This window comes from Cibotium barometz, chromosome 19 (genome assembly GCF_041138505.1).
Source record: "Cibotium barometz isolate CiBa-2024 chromosome 19, ASM4113850v1, whole genome shotgun sequence".
Lineage (NCBI taxonomy): Eukaryota > Viridiplantae > Streptophyta > Polypodiopsida > Cyatheales > Cibotiaceae > Cibotium > Cibotium barometz.
Genome location: NC_141064.1, coordinates 45,350,272 through 45,372,063, shown reverse-complemented (window position 1 = coordinate 45,372,063; position 21,792 = coordinate 45,350,272). Strand labels below are relative to the sequence as shown.

Sequence of the window (21,792 nt, the reverse complement as noted above, 5' to 3'; positions counted from 1 at the left end):
AAAATGAGCAGGCTAGAGGTATGCCTAAATGGCTGGTGCAAACCTTGCGTGATAGTAAAATTGATGCACCTATATCTAGTCGTACTCGTTCAGGTTTTCAGTATGCCTCTTATGCATCAGATTGTTATGCTTTGGCTATGTCTAGTATGTGTGAAGAGGAAGAACCTCTTTCATTTGATGAGGCACAAAAATCAAAAAATTGGTTGGCTGCAATGCAAAGTGAATATGATGCTATAATGAAGAATGGTACATGGTCTTTATGTGATTTGCCTATTGGTAAAAAGGCCATTGGATGTAAGTGGGTTTTTAAGTTGAAACGAAAGCCAGATGGTAGTGTTGATCGCTATAAGGCTAGACTTGTTGCAAAGGGTTATGCTCAAGAAAAGGGCATTGATTTTGATGAGACCTTTGCTCCCACTTGTCGTATGACTACCATTCGTAGCATTTGTGCATTGGCAGCTCATAATGGTTGGAATGTACATCAGCTGGACCTCAAAGACTGCATTCTTGAATGGAGATTTGCATGAGGAGGTGTATGTATCGCAGCCTCGTGGTTTTGTTCAAAGAGGGCAGGAAAACAAAGTGTGCAGGTTGAAAAAGGCTTTATATGGTGTAAAGCAAGCTCCACGAGCTTGGTATGAAAAGATACATGCATATTTGACTGTACATGGGTTTTAGAATAGTCCAACAGAAAGCACTTTGTATGTTAAACGTGTGGATGGTGTACATCTAATCATTGCTCTCTATGTCGATGACATGCTGCTCATAGGACCAAATGAGAGTCATATTGCTGATTTTAAGGCTGATTTGAATGCCTCTTTTGAGATGTCAGATTTGGGGCATTTGCATCATTATTTGGAGATACAATTTAAGCAGTGTGATGGAGGTATTGCTTTGTGTCACACAAAGTATATTGAGACATTGTTGCGGAGATTTGGCCTTGAAGACTGCAAGCCTATTGCTACTCCAATGGAGACAGGTTTGAAGTTGAGTCTTCATGATGCTGGAGATCACTTTGATGTCACACTCTATCAGACAGCTGTTGGTTGCCTCATTTATGTATGCATTACGAGGCCGGACATTCAGTTTGTAGTCTCACAGGTGAGCAGGTTTATGCATAGCCCAGGGTCTCAGCATTGGAAGGCAGTTAAACGCATCTTTCGCTACTTGAGTGGCACCATACATCTTGGGTTGTTTTATCCCAAAGGGGGATCGTTGTTTGTCGCCAGATTTACATGCTTTTTCGGACTCAGATTAGGCTGATTGCTATGACACAAGAGTGTCCACAAGTGGTTTTTGTTTCATGCTCGGTAGCTCATGCATATCTTGGTTGAGCAAGAAGCAACCTACTGTGGCCACTTCTAGTTGTGAAGCTGAGTACAAGGCAGCTTTCACAGCTACGGTTGAGTGTGTGTGGCTCAGACGGCTTATGGCTGACTTGGGTGTTGGACAGGAGTCTGCCACCTCTATCTTCACTGACAGTCAGAGTGCATTGGCAGTTGCGAGAAACCCAAGTTTTCATGCTCGCACAAAGCACATTGAGGTGCATTATTACTATGTCAGGGAGAGATTCTCAGCAGGAGAGATCAGCTTGGCTTATGTGCCAACACAGGACAACCTCGCCGATCTTTTCACAAAGGCGCTTCCTCGTGAGAAGTTCGAAGCTTTCCGCAAAGCTTTGGACTTGCTCCCCTTTGTGGACTGATCTACTTCGGGCATGGCACTCCCCTATACATGAGTGCCAGTTCTCGTTCACACCATCACTCCCAGGGGGGATTTGTTGCCATATATATATAGGCAGTGATGTGTGTGAACACACTTAGGACCGCCGGGGCACTTTTTCCCTCTTTAGGAGGTTTTTTCCCCCAGCTTGTATATACGCCCATCACTCTAGGGCTAACTTATCTTTTGTACATTGACACAATCTAATACACTTTGTGTTGTGTGCATTCTTGCTTCTTCTTCTCCAAGCTTTGTGTGCTTTCCTGCAACCCTAATTCCAACAGGAAGGTCAAAAACTAAAGAATTATGAGTAAAATTCACTGTTTTGGCACTTGGGAGAGGCAAGGTAATAGTGCAAAACACTATTGAGTTTCAACAAAGGGGAAGGCTTCTATTTATAGGAAAAAGTGAGCGTCTAACCAAGCCAACTGATTCTAGAATTTTCCAGATCAGTTTGGTCAATTTTTGACCATTTTTGGGTCAGTTTAGTCCACTTTTTAGATCTATTTGAAACAGGAGAGAGGAGAGATAAAAATATCTCATTATTTGGGAGTTTAAAACTCTCACACACATGTGAAATAGGTGCCTCCTTCATGAGGGAAATTTCCCCATACTGAGGCGTAAAAAATGCGTCATTTCATCTAAATATCTCTCTTTTTTAACTATTAACCTTGTCCTTAGTCAACTCTTCATCTTATGTGAGTATTTACTCATCTTTGGGAGATTTTCCTTTTATTCTTCTATTTATCTCCTCCCTATATTTGGATGAATCTTATTGGTCCATAGGAACCTTAATTTAAAATTTTAAAAAAATCTTGACCCTCAGGATAATGCCTCTTGAACATATTATACTTAATTTCTAATGCACCTTCTGAAAATCTTTTTGAACTTCTGTTTCAGGGGAACTTATTTTAATAAGATGAGATATTTTTCTATCCAAAAATATTTAAAATCTGAATACTCTCTCTAGAATATTTTCTCTCCTAGGCCAAAACTGGTAGAAACAAGATCTTTTATATTTTTGAAGAGGGATTTGATTACAGGGGAAGATGCTGGACATCTTGATAGGCTGGGGAGGAATCTTACAATGTCAAACCTTCTCCGAATTGCAATATGAAGTTATAGGGATCTGTATCAAATACCTAATGGTTAATTTGAACCCTCAATTGTACCAAAAAATAGTGATTAGCACTGATTAGCAAATTAATCCTCTGTTTTGTGTGCAAAAAATAGAGTATATGGGGAGCCCGAATCTAAGGCCTTAGAGTTCAAATGATCTCAAATGCTTTCAAGGCCATCAATAGCAATTAGTCTAGTAGAGGATTAAGCCAAGAAACACAAGATTTGACCAAACATTGAATGCTTAATCTTTGTTTTACCAAAGTCACCTGTGCAGATTTGATGAAGAGCTTGGATCTCACTATAGACTTGATTAAATCATAATCTGACTTCACCAGCTTTTAGAGCACCCTTGAAAACCCCTAGGGCCAAGAGGAATTAGACCCATTGCATGTGATGAAACAGATATTTCAATTTCTCCTCAGAAAAACGACGCCTGCAAATTAGCAAACATCTGGAGCTCTGGTAGGCAGTTTGCTACGCTGATTTGATGGGCTAGAGCACAAGTGAGTTGGCTATGTATACCTAAAGTGGCTTGAGCTAATGTTGCTCCTGGAGGGAGATCAAGCCCCTCCACTGGCTAGGGGTACAGTGGACTACTTGAAAATAACTATATAAAAAAGTGATTATTTCTTAATCATGTACTAATTCTAATTAGTTAGATAATGGGCTCATAAACTTGATGGATTCTAGGCTAGGCTCTGACACCATGTTAAAATTATAGCAATGTGATGAGCTATGGTGGATGCTAGAATCAATATCATTAACAAAGAGATTAGATGATAATTAAGACGTGATTAGTAAGCCTAATGTAGGCATGGATAATCAAAAACCAACAAATTCTCATTAGGCCAATGCCTCAATTTATAGAGTTTACATCCAAGCAATTAATTGATAGCTTAATGTAGGCATGGATAATAAAAAACCAGCAAATTCTCATTAGGCCAATGCCTCAATTTATTGAGTTTACACCCAAGCATCCAATCCCACTGATTTCTCCTTGATTCACTCCACCTCTTTTGCTTGATTCTCTCCACCTCTCCCAGAATATCTCCACACCTCCTAAATCTCCTCGTGCTACCCTTTATTCTCTCCCAGTAGATGCTTCTCATCTTTTCACAGGTTGTCTCACATTTACAGATTCTCCTTTACAGCCTCTAACCCCCTTACTTGTAAGTTTTTTGAGGTTATGTGTTGGAAGCAGATTTGAGTATGTGTTGGAAGCATATTGATAGTCTGCGACCAGTGCCTCAAGTCCCTAAACTCATAGTCCTTGACACTCCCTCCCTCTCTCTCTCTATGTGTCCAAGGTTACTACAAGTGCTCGTGACGTTGACTAAAGTGCTCACACATATATCTACCACATGGCCTACATCATCGGTGGCTCAGAACGTCGTTTTACTCTGTTGTTGCGACAGGTTACATTGGGTTGTGGGGTTTCTCTCTCTCACTCTCTCAGAGATTTTCACATGGCTCCTCACTTGTTGGAGCCTCACATCTTCTCTTGTCTTCAGTCTTCTTATCGTGGCAGCTTCTCTTCACGCATCCATGTCTTCCTCTTCTTCCAGTCTTCTTGTTGTGGCAGGTTCTCTTCACGCGTCCATGTCTTCCTTCAATGCTTCCTCTAGGTTTTCTTCTTGGTGTGGATCTTCCTGTTGGAAAGAGATGTTCTTCCTCTTTCATGGCTGGGGCCATGAGCTTGACCGTCACTTCTTGCTCCATGATGTGTGCAACATGTTTTAATGTTTTGTTAATAGTTCTTTTGGATTTTTAATGCTTATCTTGTGTCATTATGCAATGCAAACCCAAATCTACGCGGGAGGTCTTACCTCTTGCCTTATTCTGGACAAGGGCAATGTCTGATCCCATTTTTACACTGATGTAATGTGCCCAATACATAATGCATGTAGCATTCATTCTTATGCACATTCCCAAATGCAACTCTGGCTGTGAATAATCTTGAATTTGAGTGTGATTTGCAGGCATTAACCAAGGGTTAAATGCAAAATGATGATTACCATAAATTTATCAACATAATTTTACTAGAAATTACATTAAATCAAGGGTAACCAATTTGTATGGAATGATTGGAGTATCCAACCATCTCCGAATTGTAATTCGAAGTTATAGGGATCTGTATCAAATGCCTAATGGTTAATTTGAACCCTCAATTGCACCAAAAAATAATGATTAGCACTGATTAATCACTGATTAACAAATTAATCCTTTGTTTTGTGTGCAAAAAATAGAGTATGCGAGGAGCCTAGATCTAAGGCCTTAGAGTGCAAATAAGCTCAAATGCTTTCAAGGCCATCAATAGCAATTAGTCTAGTAGAGGATTAAGCCAAGAAACACAAGATTTGACCAAACATTGAATGCTTAATCTTTGTTTTACCAAAGTAACCTGCAGATTTGATGAAGAGCTTGGATCTCACTGTAGACTTGATCAAATCAAATTCTGACTTCACCAGCTTGTGGAGCACCCTTGAAAACCCCTAGGGCCAAGAGGAATTAGACCCATTGCATGTGATGAAACAGATATTTCAATTTCTCCTCAGAAAAACGACGCCTGCAAATTAGCAAAAATCTGGAGCTCTGGTAGGCGGTTTGCTGCGCTGATTTGATGGGCTGGAGCACAAGTGAGTTAGCTATATATACCTAAAGTGGCTTGAGCTAATGTTGCTCCTGGAGCGACATCAAGCCCCTCCACTAGCTGGGAGTACAGTGGGCTACTTGAAAATAACTTAAAAAAAGTGATTATTTTCTAATCATCTACTAATCCTAATTAGTTAGATAATGGGCTCATAAACTTGATGGATTCTAGGCTAGGCTCTGATACCATGTAAAAATTACAACAATGTGATGAGCTATGGTGGATCAAATGCTAGAATCAACATCATTAACAAAGAGATTAGATGATAATTAAGACGTGATTAATGAGTAATTAACCGATAGCTTAATGTAGACATGGATAATTAAAAACCAGCAAATTCTCTGCCCGTGACCTTGACTAAAGTGCTCACACATATATCTACCACATGGCCTACATCATCGGTGGCTCAGAAGGTGGTTTTACTCTGTTGGGGCGGCAAGTTACATTGGGTTGTGGGATTTCTCTCTCAAAGATTTTCATATGGCTCCTCACTTCTTGGAGCCTCACATCTTCTCTTGTCTTCAATCTTCTTGTGGTGGGGGCAACTTCTCTTTACGCGTCCATGTCTTCCTCTTCTTCCAGTCTTCTTGTTGTGGCAGCTTCTCTTCACGCGTCCATGTATTCCTTCAATGCTTCCTCTAGCTTTTCTTCTTGGTGTGGATCTTCCTCTTGGAAAGAGATGTTCTTCTTCTTTCATGGCTGGGTCCATGAGCTCGACCGTCACTCCTTGCTCCATGATGTGAGCAACATGTTTTAATGTTTTGTTAACAGTTCTTTTGGGCTTTTGATGTTTATCTTGTGTCATTATCTAATACAAACCCAAATCTATGCGAGAGGTCTTACCTCTTGCCTTATTCTGGACAAGGGCAGTGTCTGGTCCCATTTTTACACTGATGTAATGTGTCCAATACATAATGCATATAGCATTCATTCTTATGCACATTTCTAAATGTAACTCTGACTGCGAATAATCTTGAATTTGAGTGTAATTTGTAGGCATTAACCAAGGGTTAAATGCAAAATGATGATTACAACAAATTTATCAGCATAATTTTACCAGAAATTACATTAAATCAAGGGTAACCAATTTGTATGGAATGGTTGAAGTATCAAACCATCTCCGAATTGCAATCTGAAGTTATACGGATCTATATCAAATACCTAATGGTTAATTTGAACCCTCAATTGCACCAAAAAATAGTGATCAATACTGATTAACAAATTAATCCTCTGTTTTGTGTGCAATAGAAAAAGTATGCGAGGAGCCCAGATCTAAGGCCTTAGAGTTCAAATGAGCTCAAATGCTTTCAAGGCCATCAATAGCAATTAGTCTAGTAGAGGATTAAGCCAAGAAACACAAGATTTGACCAAACATTGAATGCTTAATCTCTGTTTTACCAAAGTCACCTGCAAATTTGATAAAGAGCTTGGATCTCACTGTAGACTTGATCAAATCAAATTCTGACTTCACCAGCTTGTAGAGCACCCTTGAAAACCCCTAGGGCCAAGAGGAATTAGACCCATTGCATGTGATAAAACAGATATTTCAATATCTCCTCAGAAAAACGACGCTTGCAAATTAGCAAAAATCTGGAGCTCTAGTAGGCAGTTTGCTGCACTGATTTGATGGGCTAGAGCACAAGTGAGTTAGCTATGTATGCCTAAAGTGGCTTGAGCTAATGTTGCTCCTGGAGGGAGATCAAGCCCCTCTACTGGCTGGGAGTACAGTGCGCTACTTGAAAATAACTAAAAAAAAAGTGATTTTTTTCTAATCATCTACTAATCCTAATTAGTTAGATAATGGGCTCAAAAACTTGATGGATTCTAAGCTAAGCTCTCATACCATGTTAAAATTACAGCAATGTGATGAGCTATGACTTGAGCTGATGTTGCTCTTGAAAGAAGATCAAACTTCTTCACTAACTAGAGATACAGTAGACTACTTGAAAATAACTAATAAAATGATTATTTTATAATCATCTACTAATCTTAATTAATTAAATAATAGACTTATAAACTTGATAGATTCTGAACTAAGCTTTGATACTATATTAAAATTATAACAATGTGATAAACTATGACAAATCAAATACTAGAGTTAATATAATTAACAAAAATTAAATAATATTAAGATATAATTAATAAATAAATAATTAATAACTTAATGTAAACATAGATAATCAAAAACCAACAAATTCTCATTAAACCAATGAATATCTAATCCCACTGATTTCTTTTTGATTCATTCCACTTCTTTTGCTTTATTATCTTTACTTCTCCCAAAATATCTCCACACTTCTTAAATCTTTTCATGTTACCTTTTATTCTCTCTTAATAGATTCTTCTCACTTTTTCATAAACTCTTACATTTATAGATTCTTTTTTACAACCTCTTGCTAACGGCTTGTTTTTGCACACTCTATTCACTTGTATATTTCAACAACATTTTTCAACACTTTACTAACTGACAAATTCACGAATTAAAAGGAGAAGAGAGTTGGCCTTCGCTTTTTGTGATTTGAGAGAGGGCCATGGTCGCCGAGAACGAAAGAGAACAACTAAGCGTAGCTTTGGGGATGGGGAGTGGGCCATATTGGATAGTGGCTTTTTTTCTTTACTCTAGCAAAGGAGGCACTCTCTCCGTCGCTCTTTTCTCCTGTCAAAAAACGTAAGCAATCTGCACGCTTTATAAAAATCCACTTGAATTCGGAGTCCAAGTGAATTTTATTTGCAATTTTCATACGTGAGAACAGTAAAATTTGTCCTCGTCTGATGAGATATTTTTGAGGAGCTACCTTACTAAACGACTTATTTTTTAGGCTCACGATCAACGAGGGAAACCATTGTACAACTCATGAGCATCAAGAAGATGCCGGTCATAGAGTTGTTAGACCGTCCAACACAAGCCGCAAACTTTTGAAGGCACTTGAAGGCACTCAAGTTTCAAAGAGCAGGTTCCCAGAATAACAACAAGGAGAATCATATTGACATCCAACAAAACCACAACTTGCAGAAACATGGTGAGGGAAACCCAACAAGCACTCAAAGGAAGATTAATGACATGACAATCCCAACAATCAATCACATAACTGAGGACCCCAACAAGCACTCACTCATTCAACCCAAATACAGATTCATAATCAGGACCCAACAATATCTCGTATAATCCAAAAGCAGATCCAAGACATGCATGAGAACCAGAACAAGGAATCAAACAACCCAAACGCAAGCAGAATCATAATGACTCCCATGAAGAACTGGAATAGGCAGAATCGATTACATATATGAAGACAATAACAAACAGATTCGTATAACCCAAAAGAAAATACATAGAACCCCTACAAGCATCCAAATTCATGATACCTTCCAATAGAACCCCAGCAATACTCAAAAAGATTAAATGCCAGCATCTGTGTCAATGCCATCAAGCACTCACAAAACCCAAAATGCAAGGTCAAAAGTGATGTTAAACTACCTATACATCATTCATGAGAATCCCCAAGAGCACTGTCAATACCACTTGTAGTATGTCCATGGCAAATGTGATTTCTGAAAGGAGAACAAAAGGTAGCTACTAGCATGGGAACTAACTTTAGTATGTAGATAAGAGATCTACAACCATCAACTCAATGGTTTTCCAAGCGTTGTGGAATGTTCAAAAACCTTTTACAAGGTGCTGCCGTAGGGTTCACAAAATGCAAGCCAATGAACATGACTGCCTGCAAGCATGAAACAATCAAAATTACTAACTCGAGCAATACGACACTGCAAGATCTTTAAAAGAACAGAGGGTGGCTATACTGCTACTTACACATAATCAAGCCTTCATTCCCACTGGCTGAGAAGCTTGAGCTTGTGCCTGAGAAGGATTGGCCATTGCTTGCTGCTGATTTTGCTGATAATTCAGGGGGCGCCTGAAAAGCATGATGTGAGGTTCTGGCCTGTGAACGGCATAATGCACCCATCCACGAGACTGCTGAACTCCAAGAGCACGCCATTCACTCTTTGAATTGGCACACGTATAGAAAAAGGGATACAAGAATTTAGATACTGTATGGGATGAACTTGAAGAATTTACAATTTCTAATGGGACTGCATACCTAGGGCAAAAAGAAACAAGAAACCTGAAATAATACACACAGTGACACTTATTAAACTCGTCTGGATCACCATACCTCTGATAATAGACGATTCTTGGGAAGCAATTTGGTGATTTCAGGGGTCAAGACCACATGCCTGAAGCAATTAAAAGATACGCATTAGAATCAAACATGTTAATGCATTCATGCATAAACATTCACATATACGCACAGAATACATATGTACGCACATAAACATCCAAATATACGTACAGAATACATATGTATGCACATGATACCCATGTGCATGCATTCACAACTGCCCTGCATTCACTTTCATATATTCATATGCACATGGGCAATAAGATCCTCGATATCAAAGACAGACACATCGACATATGAGACAAATCATAGTAACAAAAAACGGCCGTTTCCTAACCAAAAGCATGAAAATACAATGTCTTTCAAGTCTTGATTTCTGTTTTCATTTCCCAGTATAAATGATCCACCCTACGCCATTTCTTTCCATTAGTAGATCCGCGCCTATGCAGAGTGAAACTGTGTCCAACAGAGCGGCCGCGGGGGTGATCCATCCTACGCTTCTCCTCCACTTCACAACATTTTCCCCTGTTTCTATTCATTTTCTTATTGTAGCTCTCTGAAAACCATATTAAGCTGAGATGAAAGCCATCTCGAATACGGCAATCTCGATAGAATGAAAAGCCTGCACTACGGGGACAACGTAGAAACGCGAAAATTTTAAAGGAAAAATCAAAACTCTAACAAAGCAATGACAACAAGTTTCATATGCTGGAAGGAACACCCTGTAACCGTAATCTCGGCACGTTATCCGAACAGAAATAGTGTAATGGGAACCCTAACATCGCAAAAGAAACTCTAGCCGAGAACCCCTAACTGTGTAATGGAAAAATCGAACTTAACAGATCTTGATTATAGCGCTACCTCAGATCTTGATTATAGCGCTACCTCAGATCCAATTTAAGAAAGCCATTAACAGGGGAGCGAGAGTTGCAAGTATTCATGGATATGCAGAGATTAGACATAAAACAGACAACCCCCCCCCCCAGCAAGCAGGCCCGCACACGCACCTGTATTCGTAGACATCGTCAAAATACTTATCGGAGTACTGGATCTGAGGCATGGCTAGATGGCGATGAAGGGGTCGGTAAGAGCAAAAACCTGTTGCTGGAGGACGATAAAGAGGTCTGCACAGGCGAGAGGAGAACCCTAACCCTAATTTCTGTGTCGAAGGAGAGCGCAGAACAAAAAAGTGGGAAAATCAGTCGCGATTCAAACTTTACAAACGGACCGCATTGCCTTTCGTTTCATTTCGTAGGTTGATTCGTTTCATTTCATTTTGAATCATATTGTAATTTGTAACGTGCTGCAACCGAGGTGGCAAGCAGTGATTGGAGAGGGACCCACCTTGCAAGGTCCGATTTCATTACAAATTCTGAAAACATTTTGTGTTATGCCAAAAGAGCTGTAGCCGGGTGGTTCCGGTGTGTGTGTGTCTGTGAGGGTGCGTGGGTTCGAGACCCCCTGGGCACGGCTCTGGCGGCACTCTCTCTCTCTCTCTGCACAAGGAAGACTGAGCCTTTGAGCCCTTTTATAAGAGATTAGCCTCCCAAAAATAGAAGGGCATGGGCACCAACATCTTTGTGCTTATCCTCTCGAACACGTTCAAAATTACTAAATAAAAACCTTAGAATTGGTATCATCCTGTGTTGTGTAGAATTGGCAACATCCTATGCTATGTTTTGACCTTGGCTCGAAAAACAAAAACAAAAAAAATATTTAATTAAATGTAGAACACATTTTGGTAGCTCCTTGTTATTTTTTTACTGTTCTTAAATAAATTTGGGTGTATTTGACGGATGAAATGCCCACAAACGAAGGCTGGTGATGCTCAGTAATGGGCTACCTCCACAGCTTTTTGTGGAGTAAACTAAAGCAACGATTCCATCTAGAAGCCTATGGTGGGGCTAGTTGAGCTTCAACTTGAAGCTTGAGAGAATGAGTTGTTGACGAATGAGTGGAAAGATCTCAAGGGAAGAAATTTCTTGGTGTGGATAGATTGAGAAGGCATGGTTTGCAATGAATTCACATCTTAGACTTTTTCGTTAGCACTCTCCACATCTTACTCTCTTTATTCACATCTTATTCTCTCTTTGTTCACATTACACTTCATTCTTCTATGAAAATATTGGGGGAGGAGAAAGAGCTTGAGCTCTTGCAAGCACAGACACACTCACACAACAATGGATAAGACACACACAAAGATGAAAGGCTAAAATCTTCTTCTCCTTGTTGCTCTCAAAAGAGGTTTACAAAAGATAACTGAAAACCAATATAAGTACTAAAGTACAATATACAGGCAATCCATAATGTGAACATGCTATAGGTGAGCTGGCAAGATAAGTATGCCATAACTCGGTTGGACTAGGTAGGTGTAGTCCAGTTGTAGAATCATATCTGTCATATTAGCTGCCAAACGTGCCAATGGTGTAGAGGTGGAACAATCACCCAAGCACGTCATGAGTGTCAGCTCATGTAGAGCTTGACATCTTAATAGTCCCCCTTAAGCTCAATTCCATCTCCAATATTCTAAATTATCCTAAACTTTTATCCATTAATTCCTTAGTAAAAACTCATCCCCATTATATTTCCATTCATTTGAAGTCCTTCCCAACTATTCTCCAAAGTCATCATAAGCATTTTTTTCGTTCTCAACGTCGTGCCTATTTTTAGGGTGTCTTTAGCCAAAAGATGTGTTTCCAATTCACTAAAACACTTTGCCACACTTGGATGGATGATTATCTTGGAGTAATGATATAAGGTCATTGACATTATATCCCTAGGCTAAACTTCTAAGTGGTGATACTAATGATATAAGTTCATTAACATTATATCCCTAGGCCTAAACTTCTAAGCGGTGACACTATATAAAGGAACACTAGATGTCATGTGACACCTCTTCGCATGAATAGGAGGTTATCGTTCACCCAAATCTTGATTTTTGGTAATGATCACACATTATTGCACGTGAGTTCATGACTAGCCAAGATGGTCGACGCCCCACCCCCAAATGTACGCCTAGTTGTCTTTTGTTCCCCATCTTAAAAAGTAGTGGGCCTCGCCGTCTCTCAAATCACAAAAAGCCAATGCCAACTCTCTTTTTAATGCGTAAATTTGTCAACATTGCCTCATTCAACATCCATCCTGTCATGTGCATGACATGCTCATGTACCTTCTTAGGGCTAATCTAGAAGGGGCAGCCAGAAAAAGGACAAGTAGAGCTAGGATTTTGGAGCACAAGGCCAGTGTGGACTTGGAGCAAGGCTGGAGGGCATGAAGAGGAAGGCCTGTTGGCTGTACCAAAATTAAGCAAGAAGTTGTCGGCTGCATACATGTGTGGTCGATTGAACTGGAGAGCAAGGTGGCTGTAGGCGTTACTATTAATGGAAAAAAACGCCCAGTCGGGTCTGACAGCAATCGGCCAACTCATCTTTGATTCAAGAAGACTATATAAAGGCATGAGTGCTCATAGTTGTATTCATTCAACTCTTTATGAGTTAGATCCTTAGGGTCCAAGTAGGGACCAAATTTTGGTGATGTTTCACCTTTTATGAAGACAGCCTAGGGCTGTGGACTGAGTACCTTTTTGTACCATATTAATATATTGAATTTCCAACATATCTCTCCTCTCTCTCTTCATGTATGCGTTTGACTTCACACATCTTTTTCCAATATTTATATGAGTATTTATCCCCTCCATAATGAAGGATGATTGTCCCTTTCTTGATAAAACTATGTGAAAAAAGACCAAGTCCAGCACCTATTATGCTAGACTCCCGGACCTCAAAATTGATGCTCTGGATTTGAAACACTTACATGACTGTAATAGGAAATGTTGTTATTCAAAGTGGATCACGTGCCGCTACGGGATAGCGAAATATTATTTCTGTGCAGTGATATTTTTGCTACTAAGCGCAGAGCGAACCCGTTGAGAAAATAGTAGTGTTTCTAGCAGTGAAAATGGCTAGACATCTACCTACCCTTCTAGTTATAAAAATGCTGCTATTTTTGCTTGCTAGACCCTCATTCTGTTGTCGTGAAAGTAGGAAACCACAGGAGCCTACAACAGTATTAGATGTGGAGTTTTCTTTGGTATTTTTAGGCATTGTTTGATGAAATTTTTTTAATTCTAATCGAGAGATTTTTAGTGCTCCTTCCACCCAATTAAATATTTTTGTTGCAGTGTCTGGTTGTGTATTGCTTATACTGGGACACCCTTGTTTTTTCCTTCACACATATTGTTCCATTCTTTATTTACTGTGGGTATTGTTGTTGCTTGAGTCATTCTCAACTCACGTTGCTGAATTTGCTTTCTTTTCCACACAAGTGCAAGTGGGGGTTTTGTCCTTTTGGGGAGTTGATATTGAAAGCTCTTACCTTCGTTTGTATATTAATCCAAACCTGTTGTTGTGGCATCTGTTAATCGATTTTCTTTCAGGTAACCATATTGTTGTATTGCCTTGATATAGTAGCCTTGTGCTCGCAATAGGTCCTTTTGGATCCACTGTTGATAGCAGTCATGAGGCTTCTGCAAGTTCTTGACCTTCTGCCACTTTGTAGGTGGTGTCAATGGTTGACTTTTGAACTGGGTTCTCTTATGAGAATGTTCATCATTCATTGGTTCCTTCTTCTCATTTGTATGTACTCTTGTACCGCATCATGTGTAGCTTTTGGTATGTTTTGGTTTATGTCCTTAACAGGCTCCTTTTCCTTGTCCTTTAATTCAACCTTGTTGTCGCGACAGTTTGTTGCCCCTTGTTTTTATTGGGTTTAGAAGGTTTTGCTTTCTCTTTTGGTTTCTACTTTAAAGCATGTTCTTCTATCCATTTCGAAGTGTTTTGTTTTGTATTCTTTTTGACTGTTTCTTGTGCCTTGGCTTGCAAGGGTGTAAGAACATTCAAGGGTACTGTGGACAATTGCCCATTTTGTACACTTAGGATGTTAAGAGTTGTATTTTGTGAGATAGGTTGTAGGGAAGCAACTCGCCTTAGGCAATCTTGGAGTATGTGATCGATGCCACATCGTTCACATAGGGGTTGCAAGGTGTAATTTTGGGCATGGAAGTATTCCAAACTGTGCAATATGCTACCTTGTGCGGTCCACGATAATAGAAACACTGAAGCGTTTGCTTAACTGCTTCTTGAGGAGTTTCTACCCTTTGGTTTCTGTTTGGTGCACGGGAGATGAGGTTTTGAGTTAATTGTAGATGAATTGGGACATTGGGATGTGTTGTGACCAAAGATTTTGCAATATATGCAGTATAAAAAACTAGGCGCTTTGTACGCACAATGGGGATTGGGATGGTCATAGTGATTGCACTAGACACCAATCATTTTTCTTATCACTTGGAGAGGCATTAAGGATGTTTGGTTTGGAGGAGCTCATCCTCTCCGAGAGATGTCATTGTAAGTTTTTAAGCAAGGCTGCATAGGAACGACAATTCTGAGATCATATTTTCTTTAGCCATTGCTTCACTTGGTTTAGATGAGGAACCTCTCATATTGTGATCATCTTCCATCATGTTATTATCTAAACGTATTGTTTCTTTACAACATTGATCAAATGTTTCTGGATTGGATACAATGATTAAGTTGTGTAAGTTATTATTCTTTAAGCCCATCATGAAATATGTCTTCAATTGAGAATCGTTTGATTTTTCCCATGTCTCACATCATGAGCCCAAGAGTTTTATCTGAAGGATAAAGTCTCTAATAGTCTCGTTTGGTTTACACTCAATGAATAGAGTTCTCTTGCTACACTCCACCGATCACCTTGTCTTGAAAAGCAGTGAATAAAGGCTATTCTCAAAGTCCTGAAGTTTGTCTTGATTTGCAGGCATCAATGTGATGAACCATTGGCTAGCCTTTCCCATAGGTTCAATGCATGTACCTTGGTGGGGCAGTTTGGATTTCCAAAGGCTTCATATTTCTATTTAAACATTTGTATGAATTGAACAGGATTAGTTGTTCCATCATATTTGTCCATGATTTTGGAAATTTGTATGGTCATATTTTTGTATGAGTCATTGAGGCCGTGCTCTTATGAGTAGGGACTCACTTAGTCCTTGGACAATCCCCCTTTCTAGATTAGTCAGTATATCCAAGGTGTGGGAATCCAAGGGTTATAGAGAGTTGGTACCTAGCATGTCTAAAGGCTTAGGACTTATGATAGTGCTAGGCAAGAGACCAAATCTCGGTGGGATTGAAGTGACGTGGGATGTAAATCCCAATGACACGCTTGTTGTTGGCATGGCAATTGGTATTGGGAGATACAGTTGGGGTATGGATCTCGATGGCTCGAAGATGTTAGCCATTGGGTTCAATGAGGGTGTCAGCCAACGTAGTTGCTCTATCGTTGCCATGTCTTGACGCTGCCAATTGCTTCTTTAATGAGCAAGCAACTTTTTTTTTTGCTTTTTAGGTTTTCTTATAGCCCATTTACAGTCTCAGGAGGCATGATGTACTCTTCATTGGGTCAAACGAGTGTCCATTTGCCCTAGATAGCCTAGACGCAACACGCACATGAACGACCTCTTAGAGATATTTTTTCAAAAAAAAGTGCATGCTAGTAGCATTCCAGATGGAAGAGGAGGTCTTAAAACCCATTTTCCATCACTGTCTCAAGATGAAATTTTTTCCCGGGAAGATTTTCCTTGTTTTGCTCCCATGATTTTGGAAATTTGTATGGTCATATTTTTGTATGAGTCATTGAGGCCGTGCTCTTATGAGTAGGGACTCACTTAGTCCTTGGGCAACCCCCCTTTCTAGATTAGTCAGTATATCCAAGGTGTGGAAATCTAGGGGTTACAGAGAGTTGGTACCTAGCATGTCTAAAGGCTTAGGACTTATGATAGTGCTAGGCAAGAGACCAAATCCCGGTGGGATTGAAGTGACATGGGATGTAAATCCCAATGACACGCTTGTTGTTGGCATGGCAATTGGTATTGGGAGTTGTAGTTGGGGTATGGATCTCGATGGCTCGAAGATGTTAGCCATTGGGTTCAGTGAGGGTGTCGGCCAACGTAGTTGCTCTATCGTTGCCATGTCTTGACACTGCCAATTGCTTCTTTAATGAGCAAGCAACTTTTTTTTTTTTTGCTTTTTAGGTTTTCTTATAGCCCATTTACAGTCTTAGGAGGCATGATGTACTCTTCATTGGGTCAAACGAGTGTCCATTTGCCCTAATTAGCTTAGACGCAACACGCACATGAACGACCTCTTAGAGATATTTTTTCAAAAAAAAGTGCATGCTAGTAGCATTCCAGATGGAAGAGGAGGACTTAAAACCCATTTTCCATCACTGTCTCAAGATGAAATTTTTTCTTGGGAAGATTTTCCTCGTTTTGCAACCCGTTTTTGAAGGTATTTCAAAAGAAATTTGGAAAAACTCTGTATGAGAGTGTTGTAGTATTTTTGGAGTTCTACAACTTTGTCTCTCTGAGTTTTTCGTGATTTTGTTGTTCGACCCTCAAAAAGTAGCTTGAATATGATTTGCAATCATTTTCGCGCTGTTTTGGGCGATTTTTAGTGCTTTAAGGATAATTTTTTGCCTTGATTTTTGGGTCAAATTTTGAGGCTGGTGATTGGAGACCAAAATGATGGATTTTGCCCTCAGACACTCAAGACCAATTTCGAAGAGCTCGATGCCCGCTTTTTGAGATGAGCACTAGAGCGCGTTCATTGGGTTCACGGTTTAGAAGATACGAGCCGCGAAACAGGGATGCTTTTTTTTTTTTGCCAACGAAATCCCTTTCACATCGTGAAGTAGCACAGCACAGTTCACGAGCGGCGTGAAATGGACTTCACAAATTTTATTAAATTTGATTTTTTTCATATGGGCTGTTTCACGACGTGAAATTGCAGGTACGGTTCACGACGTGAAACCTTAATGTGTGAAAGCGTCCGATTTTTTTTTTTTTTTACAGGGGACTTTCATGGCGTGAAAGTTTAACTGTTTCATTCAACTGTTTCATGGCGTGAAAGTTCAGGTATAAATTTTTTATGTTTTATTATTATTATTTTTTTGTAGGAAACTTTCATGGTGTTAATGTTCAAGTGTTTCACGGCGTGAAAGTTTAGGTGTTTCATAGCGTGAAAGTTCGGGTACAAATTTTTTTTTTCGAGAAACTTTCACACCGTGAAAGTTAAACTGTTTCACGGTGTGAAAGTTAAGGTACGTTTTTTTTTTTGTGAGGCCTTAAGATGTGAAAGTTTTTTTTTAATAGTCTAGTGGTGGGGAATTCGAATTTCCTTGTTTAGGGGGAATATTTTTTGTATTTTAAATTGGAGGGATATGGGCATTTTCTAAAAAAGGCAAGTGGGAATCAAAAAAGTCATCCCTTTTATGACACCCCCTTACACCCTTCATAAATGACCCCCAAAATAGACAATTTGACAACTCATTGGCATCTTTTCATTCAATGCTCATTAGCCTTAATGAGTTATGTAAAAAAGTGATTAGAAATTAATCAAAGATTAATCCTCCCACTAATCTTTCTCTCTTTTAGACTAATCAAAAACTCTAATTAACAACTAATCACTAATTAATTCACACCATTAAGCACATCATTGGATAGAGCATGGCGTTGCTAAGCTATGTACATCAACAAATGTGTAGATCAATGTATAATTAGAGATTAATTAAAATCTTGATTTTAGTCTCTTCTCTTTATGCAAAATTAAGCCAAAGAGAGCCAATTCCTCAAATTGATGAAGAAATTGATTACATGTTTTGATGTACCTAGATGCTCACAAAACACCCAAAAATAGTAATTTCGACCTCTTATATGATCAAATTTGACCCCAAAAAATACATTTTCTAATCTTTTTGCCTATTGAATTGGATTAATCATCTTAATGACAAAACCAATCAATTAAGGAAGATTAATCGATTTCAAAGACTTTTTTGATGTTTTTGAGAAAATTTTTCAATGATTAAGCTACTCCTAATGCTTACTAACACTCTAATGTATACAATTCAAACAAAAAAAACACAAATCAAACAAAAAAAACACAAATCAAACAAAAATTAATGATTCTAGCTTTATGTTCAACTCTAATAAAGAGAGCTAAAAATCACTAAAAATTACATTCTATTGCATTGTTTGATACAATGGTTATAAACTAAACCTAATACACACTATGTGCAAGCCCTAGGAACATTAAAAACCACACTAACAATAACAAAAACAATAATTTAAGCTCAAGATTAAGCAAAAAAGCATTCTTTACAAAACAAAAAAGAGAGCTATTTCTCACCAAATCACACACAAATCTCCATCATATTCACATCTTTTTCATGGGAAACCATTAATAAAGACAATGGGCAATGGGTAATACGTAGATTAGAGAAAAACGATGGAAAAAGCCAAGGGATGATTCCCCGACAGCGGTGCCAAAAATGTTATGGATCACCCTAACTCTCCTTGAAACACACCTGACAAGAGATTACCTGGTGAACCGCAACTGTCGTGAGAGGATCTTTCCAATGGCTAAGCTCGTAACCTTTGAGGTCTCCAAGATCTACGACTCCTTGAGAGGCTATTCCACTGTGTCTCCTGCGAACGTTGTCACACCACCGCGTTGCACTACGTGTACTCGTCCCTCCTATCACCTCACATCACTCACACATACTCACTAGCATACATTAGAGAACGATTCATTAGAACATTTTGGAGGTCATTTGGTGAGCAAGCCGGAAATGTAACGTTGAAAATTAGCTATATTTATTTAGAAATTCTTAAAAAGTTTTTATGTATATTCCAAAAATAATCGTATTCATCTAATATATAACTTTTTTGGAGAATCTGATAGAAATTGCATTGAAGATGCCTGCCCAAGTATAGATGGAGAATTTTTCATCCTCGATATCTTGTCTTTACTTGTCGAGGAGGAAAATTTTAAAGTGAACTACCTTCGTATGTATTCTTCTTCTCGTTTTGCTCTCTTCATTCTCCTAGCTACACACTGCTTTCCTTCATCCTTCTCTCTAATCTTTCAGTTATCATGTCGGTCATACCCTGCATCAGAGGACATTGACGAAACACTTCAAAGGCCAAGGAGACCTAGATCATCAGTGTTTTCTGTACTTATCTCCAACACAGTCAATGAACAGAACCAATGGACACAAGCTCAAATAACCAAGGAAACCTGGGTGCTTATGCAACCAAGAAGGCGAAAACATACAAGCAGCAAGAACATTTTTATAACGTCATGGAAGGATAGAATCAAAGACTTCAAAAGATAGAGAGCGGAAGGATAACTATAAAGAAGGTGCTTGTGCAACATGTCTACATGCACAACGAGCTTGTACTTAGCAAAGAGGATCAATCATCCTTGCAACCACATAAAATAAATTGTAATCCTCTAAACCTCAAAGCAATTCATTATTGTTATTAGTATTAATACCATTAATCATTGAATTATTGTTCTCATTTTCAGGTTCAATTGTTTGTGTATGCAGGTGTGTATCCCTTATCATATGAAGAGTGGCAACCAATTGAGTGCATGATTGGGATCATGACTGTGGTACACATTGGACAGTTGTAGTATGAGGGGAGGACTAAAAGAAGTCTTGCTGATATGCAGGTATTGTTTTTATGACCACTTTTACTATTTACTCTGTGGACAAAGCCAATACCCATGGACGCTTGGAAAAGTTTCCTCTCCAAGCAGATTGGAAAAGCTTCCTCTCCAAGTAGATTGGAACCACATAGATTGGCTAATTCTTAATTCATGCATTATAGAATCTGTTAAGAGTAAGCTTTACAAAGACGTGCAACGATCACTACGAGGGCGTAGTCCCACACGGATAGTGAAAATTGTGCTCTACCTACCAATAATTGTTTTTGTGGAGCTTTTCAATGTCTGTGAGGTTAAAATTACAAATACTATCCTCATTTGCAAAAATCTAGAGTCTACATTCTTGGCAACTTTACTTGACAAGAGCTGGGACAGGAAAGTGCATGAAGAGATCCATTGCCAGATCGCATTAGAGACAGTGAATGTTAAGTACATGATAGCAACACAGACATTCATTATGTTATATTGGTACAAATGGTCTCGTTACATCAAAGGAGAGCTAGTTCCAATGGATCAAGAAGTGGCCAGTTTAGAGGGCAATAACATGGTAGATATTGAAGTACACGATGCAGACTCAACCTTGCTCACAGTCATTTTAGTGCGGGAGCTATGCTGTCTACAACATTTGAGAAAAGATATCATAGAGGAATGCATAAATGAAATGCGAACAGAGTTTTCTTTCTTTCACAATGGAAGAAAGGTGCATAAGAGAAGAGAAAAGACAATTATTTGCAGAGATTTGTAGAACAAAGTAATTATCATTCCTATGTAACTTCAATTACCCATGTACTTTTGATCCAAGACAATGTACTTTTTATATTATCAACAATTTTGATTGCAAGAAGACAATGTACATCGTTTTTATATTATCAGTACTTATTTTTTATATTAGCAATGAAAGAAAGCTTGCAATGTATACGAGTCATCACTTTGATTTATAAGAAATTACTTCAATTAAATGGATTATTTTTTACATATTCTCGAACTGTGCCATAAAAATCGTACAAGCCTTTTAAATAAGGAATTAGTGTCTGTTCCAAAAACCTATCATCTACATCTCCCTCAAAATGTAGGGCTGATATACAAGTGTGCTCTGGATTAAATATCCCCTTCTCAAGGGTATCATCTATCAAAATAAAGTATTATGTATGTCAATAGGTAGATGGATAATGGCAAAGGGCTTAGTGTACAGCGGCACTCCCTCTTTGCTTGGATGAAATATACTGGGATGCACTTCACAAGCCCTTTGGTCGTAGATAAAATAAAAGTCCCTTGGCTCAAAACCTATTTCTGTGCAAAGCACTTTGATCATAGGTTCCAAGTTCTGCGAAGCCATTGAGGACCCCGAAAAAAATATAGCACAAACTTGACAAAATCTGCCACTCCTGGCCTCAGCAGCATCATGTGCATATACCCTACACGAAATGTTCTCGCCCCACTAATATTGAAAGGAACATATTTCCTTCTGAGAGGCAAACCATTTACATCTAGAATTATCAATCTTTGTAACATTTCAATTAGTTTGATAAGAAATGTTACA

At 38.8% G+C, this 21,792-nt stretch overlaps 1 protein-coding gene across 1 annotated transcript; it reads right to left on the bottom strand.

Moving 5' to 3' along the window:
• Positions 1–8,779: 8,779 nt before the first annotated feature.
• Positions 8,780–10,922, bottom strand: LOC147628658 (cyclin-dependent kinases regulatory subunit 2-like). The gene is made up of 4 exons (XM_086813868.1): positions 10,683–10,922; positions 9,670–9,730; positions 9,306–9,497; positions 8,780–9,213 (listed from the first exon to the last, which is right to left on the bottom strand). Exons 1-3 carry the CDS (start codon positions 10,733–10,735, stop codon positions 9,312–9,314), a joined length of 300 nt encoding a protein of 99 aa, XP_086669994.1. The 5' UTR covers positions 10,736–10,922; the 3' UTR covers positions 8,780–9,213; positions 9,306–9,311.
• Positions 10,923–21,792: the final 10,870 nt, after the last annotated feature.

Coding starts and splice junctions, on each gene's coding strand:
- LOC147628658 (XM_086813868.1), bottom strand. CDS start 10,735: ATGCCTCAGATCCAGTACTCCGATAAGTATTTTGACGATGTCTACGAA. Junction 9,731..10,682: donor GACGATGTCTACGAATACAG/GTGCGTGTGCGG, acceptor TAATTGCTTCAG/GCATGTGGTCTTGACCCCTG. Junction 9,498..9,669: donor AGAATCGTCTATTATCAGAG/GTATGGTGATCC, acceptor GCCAATTCAAAG/AGTGAATGGCGTGCTCTTGG.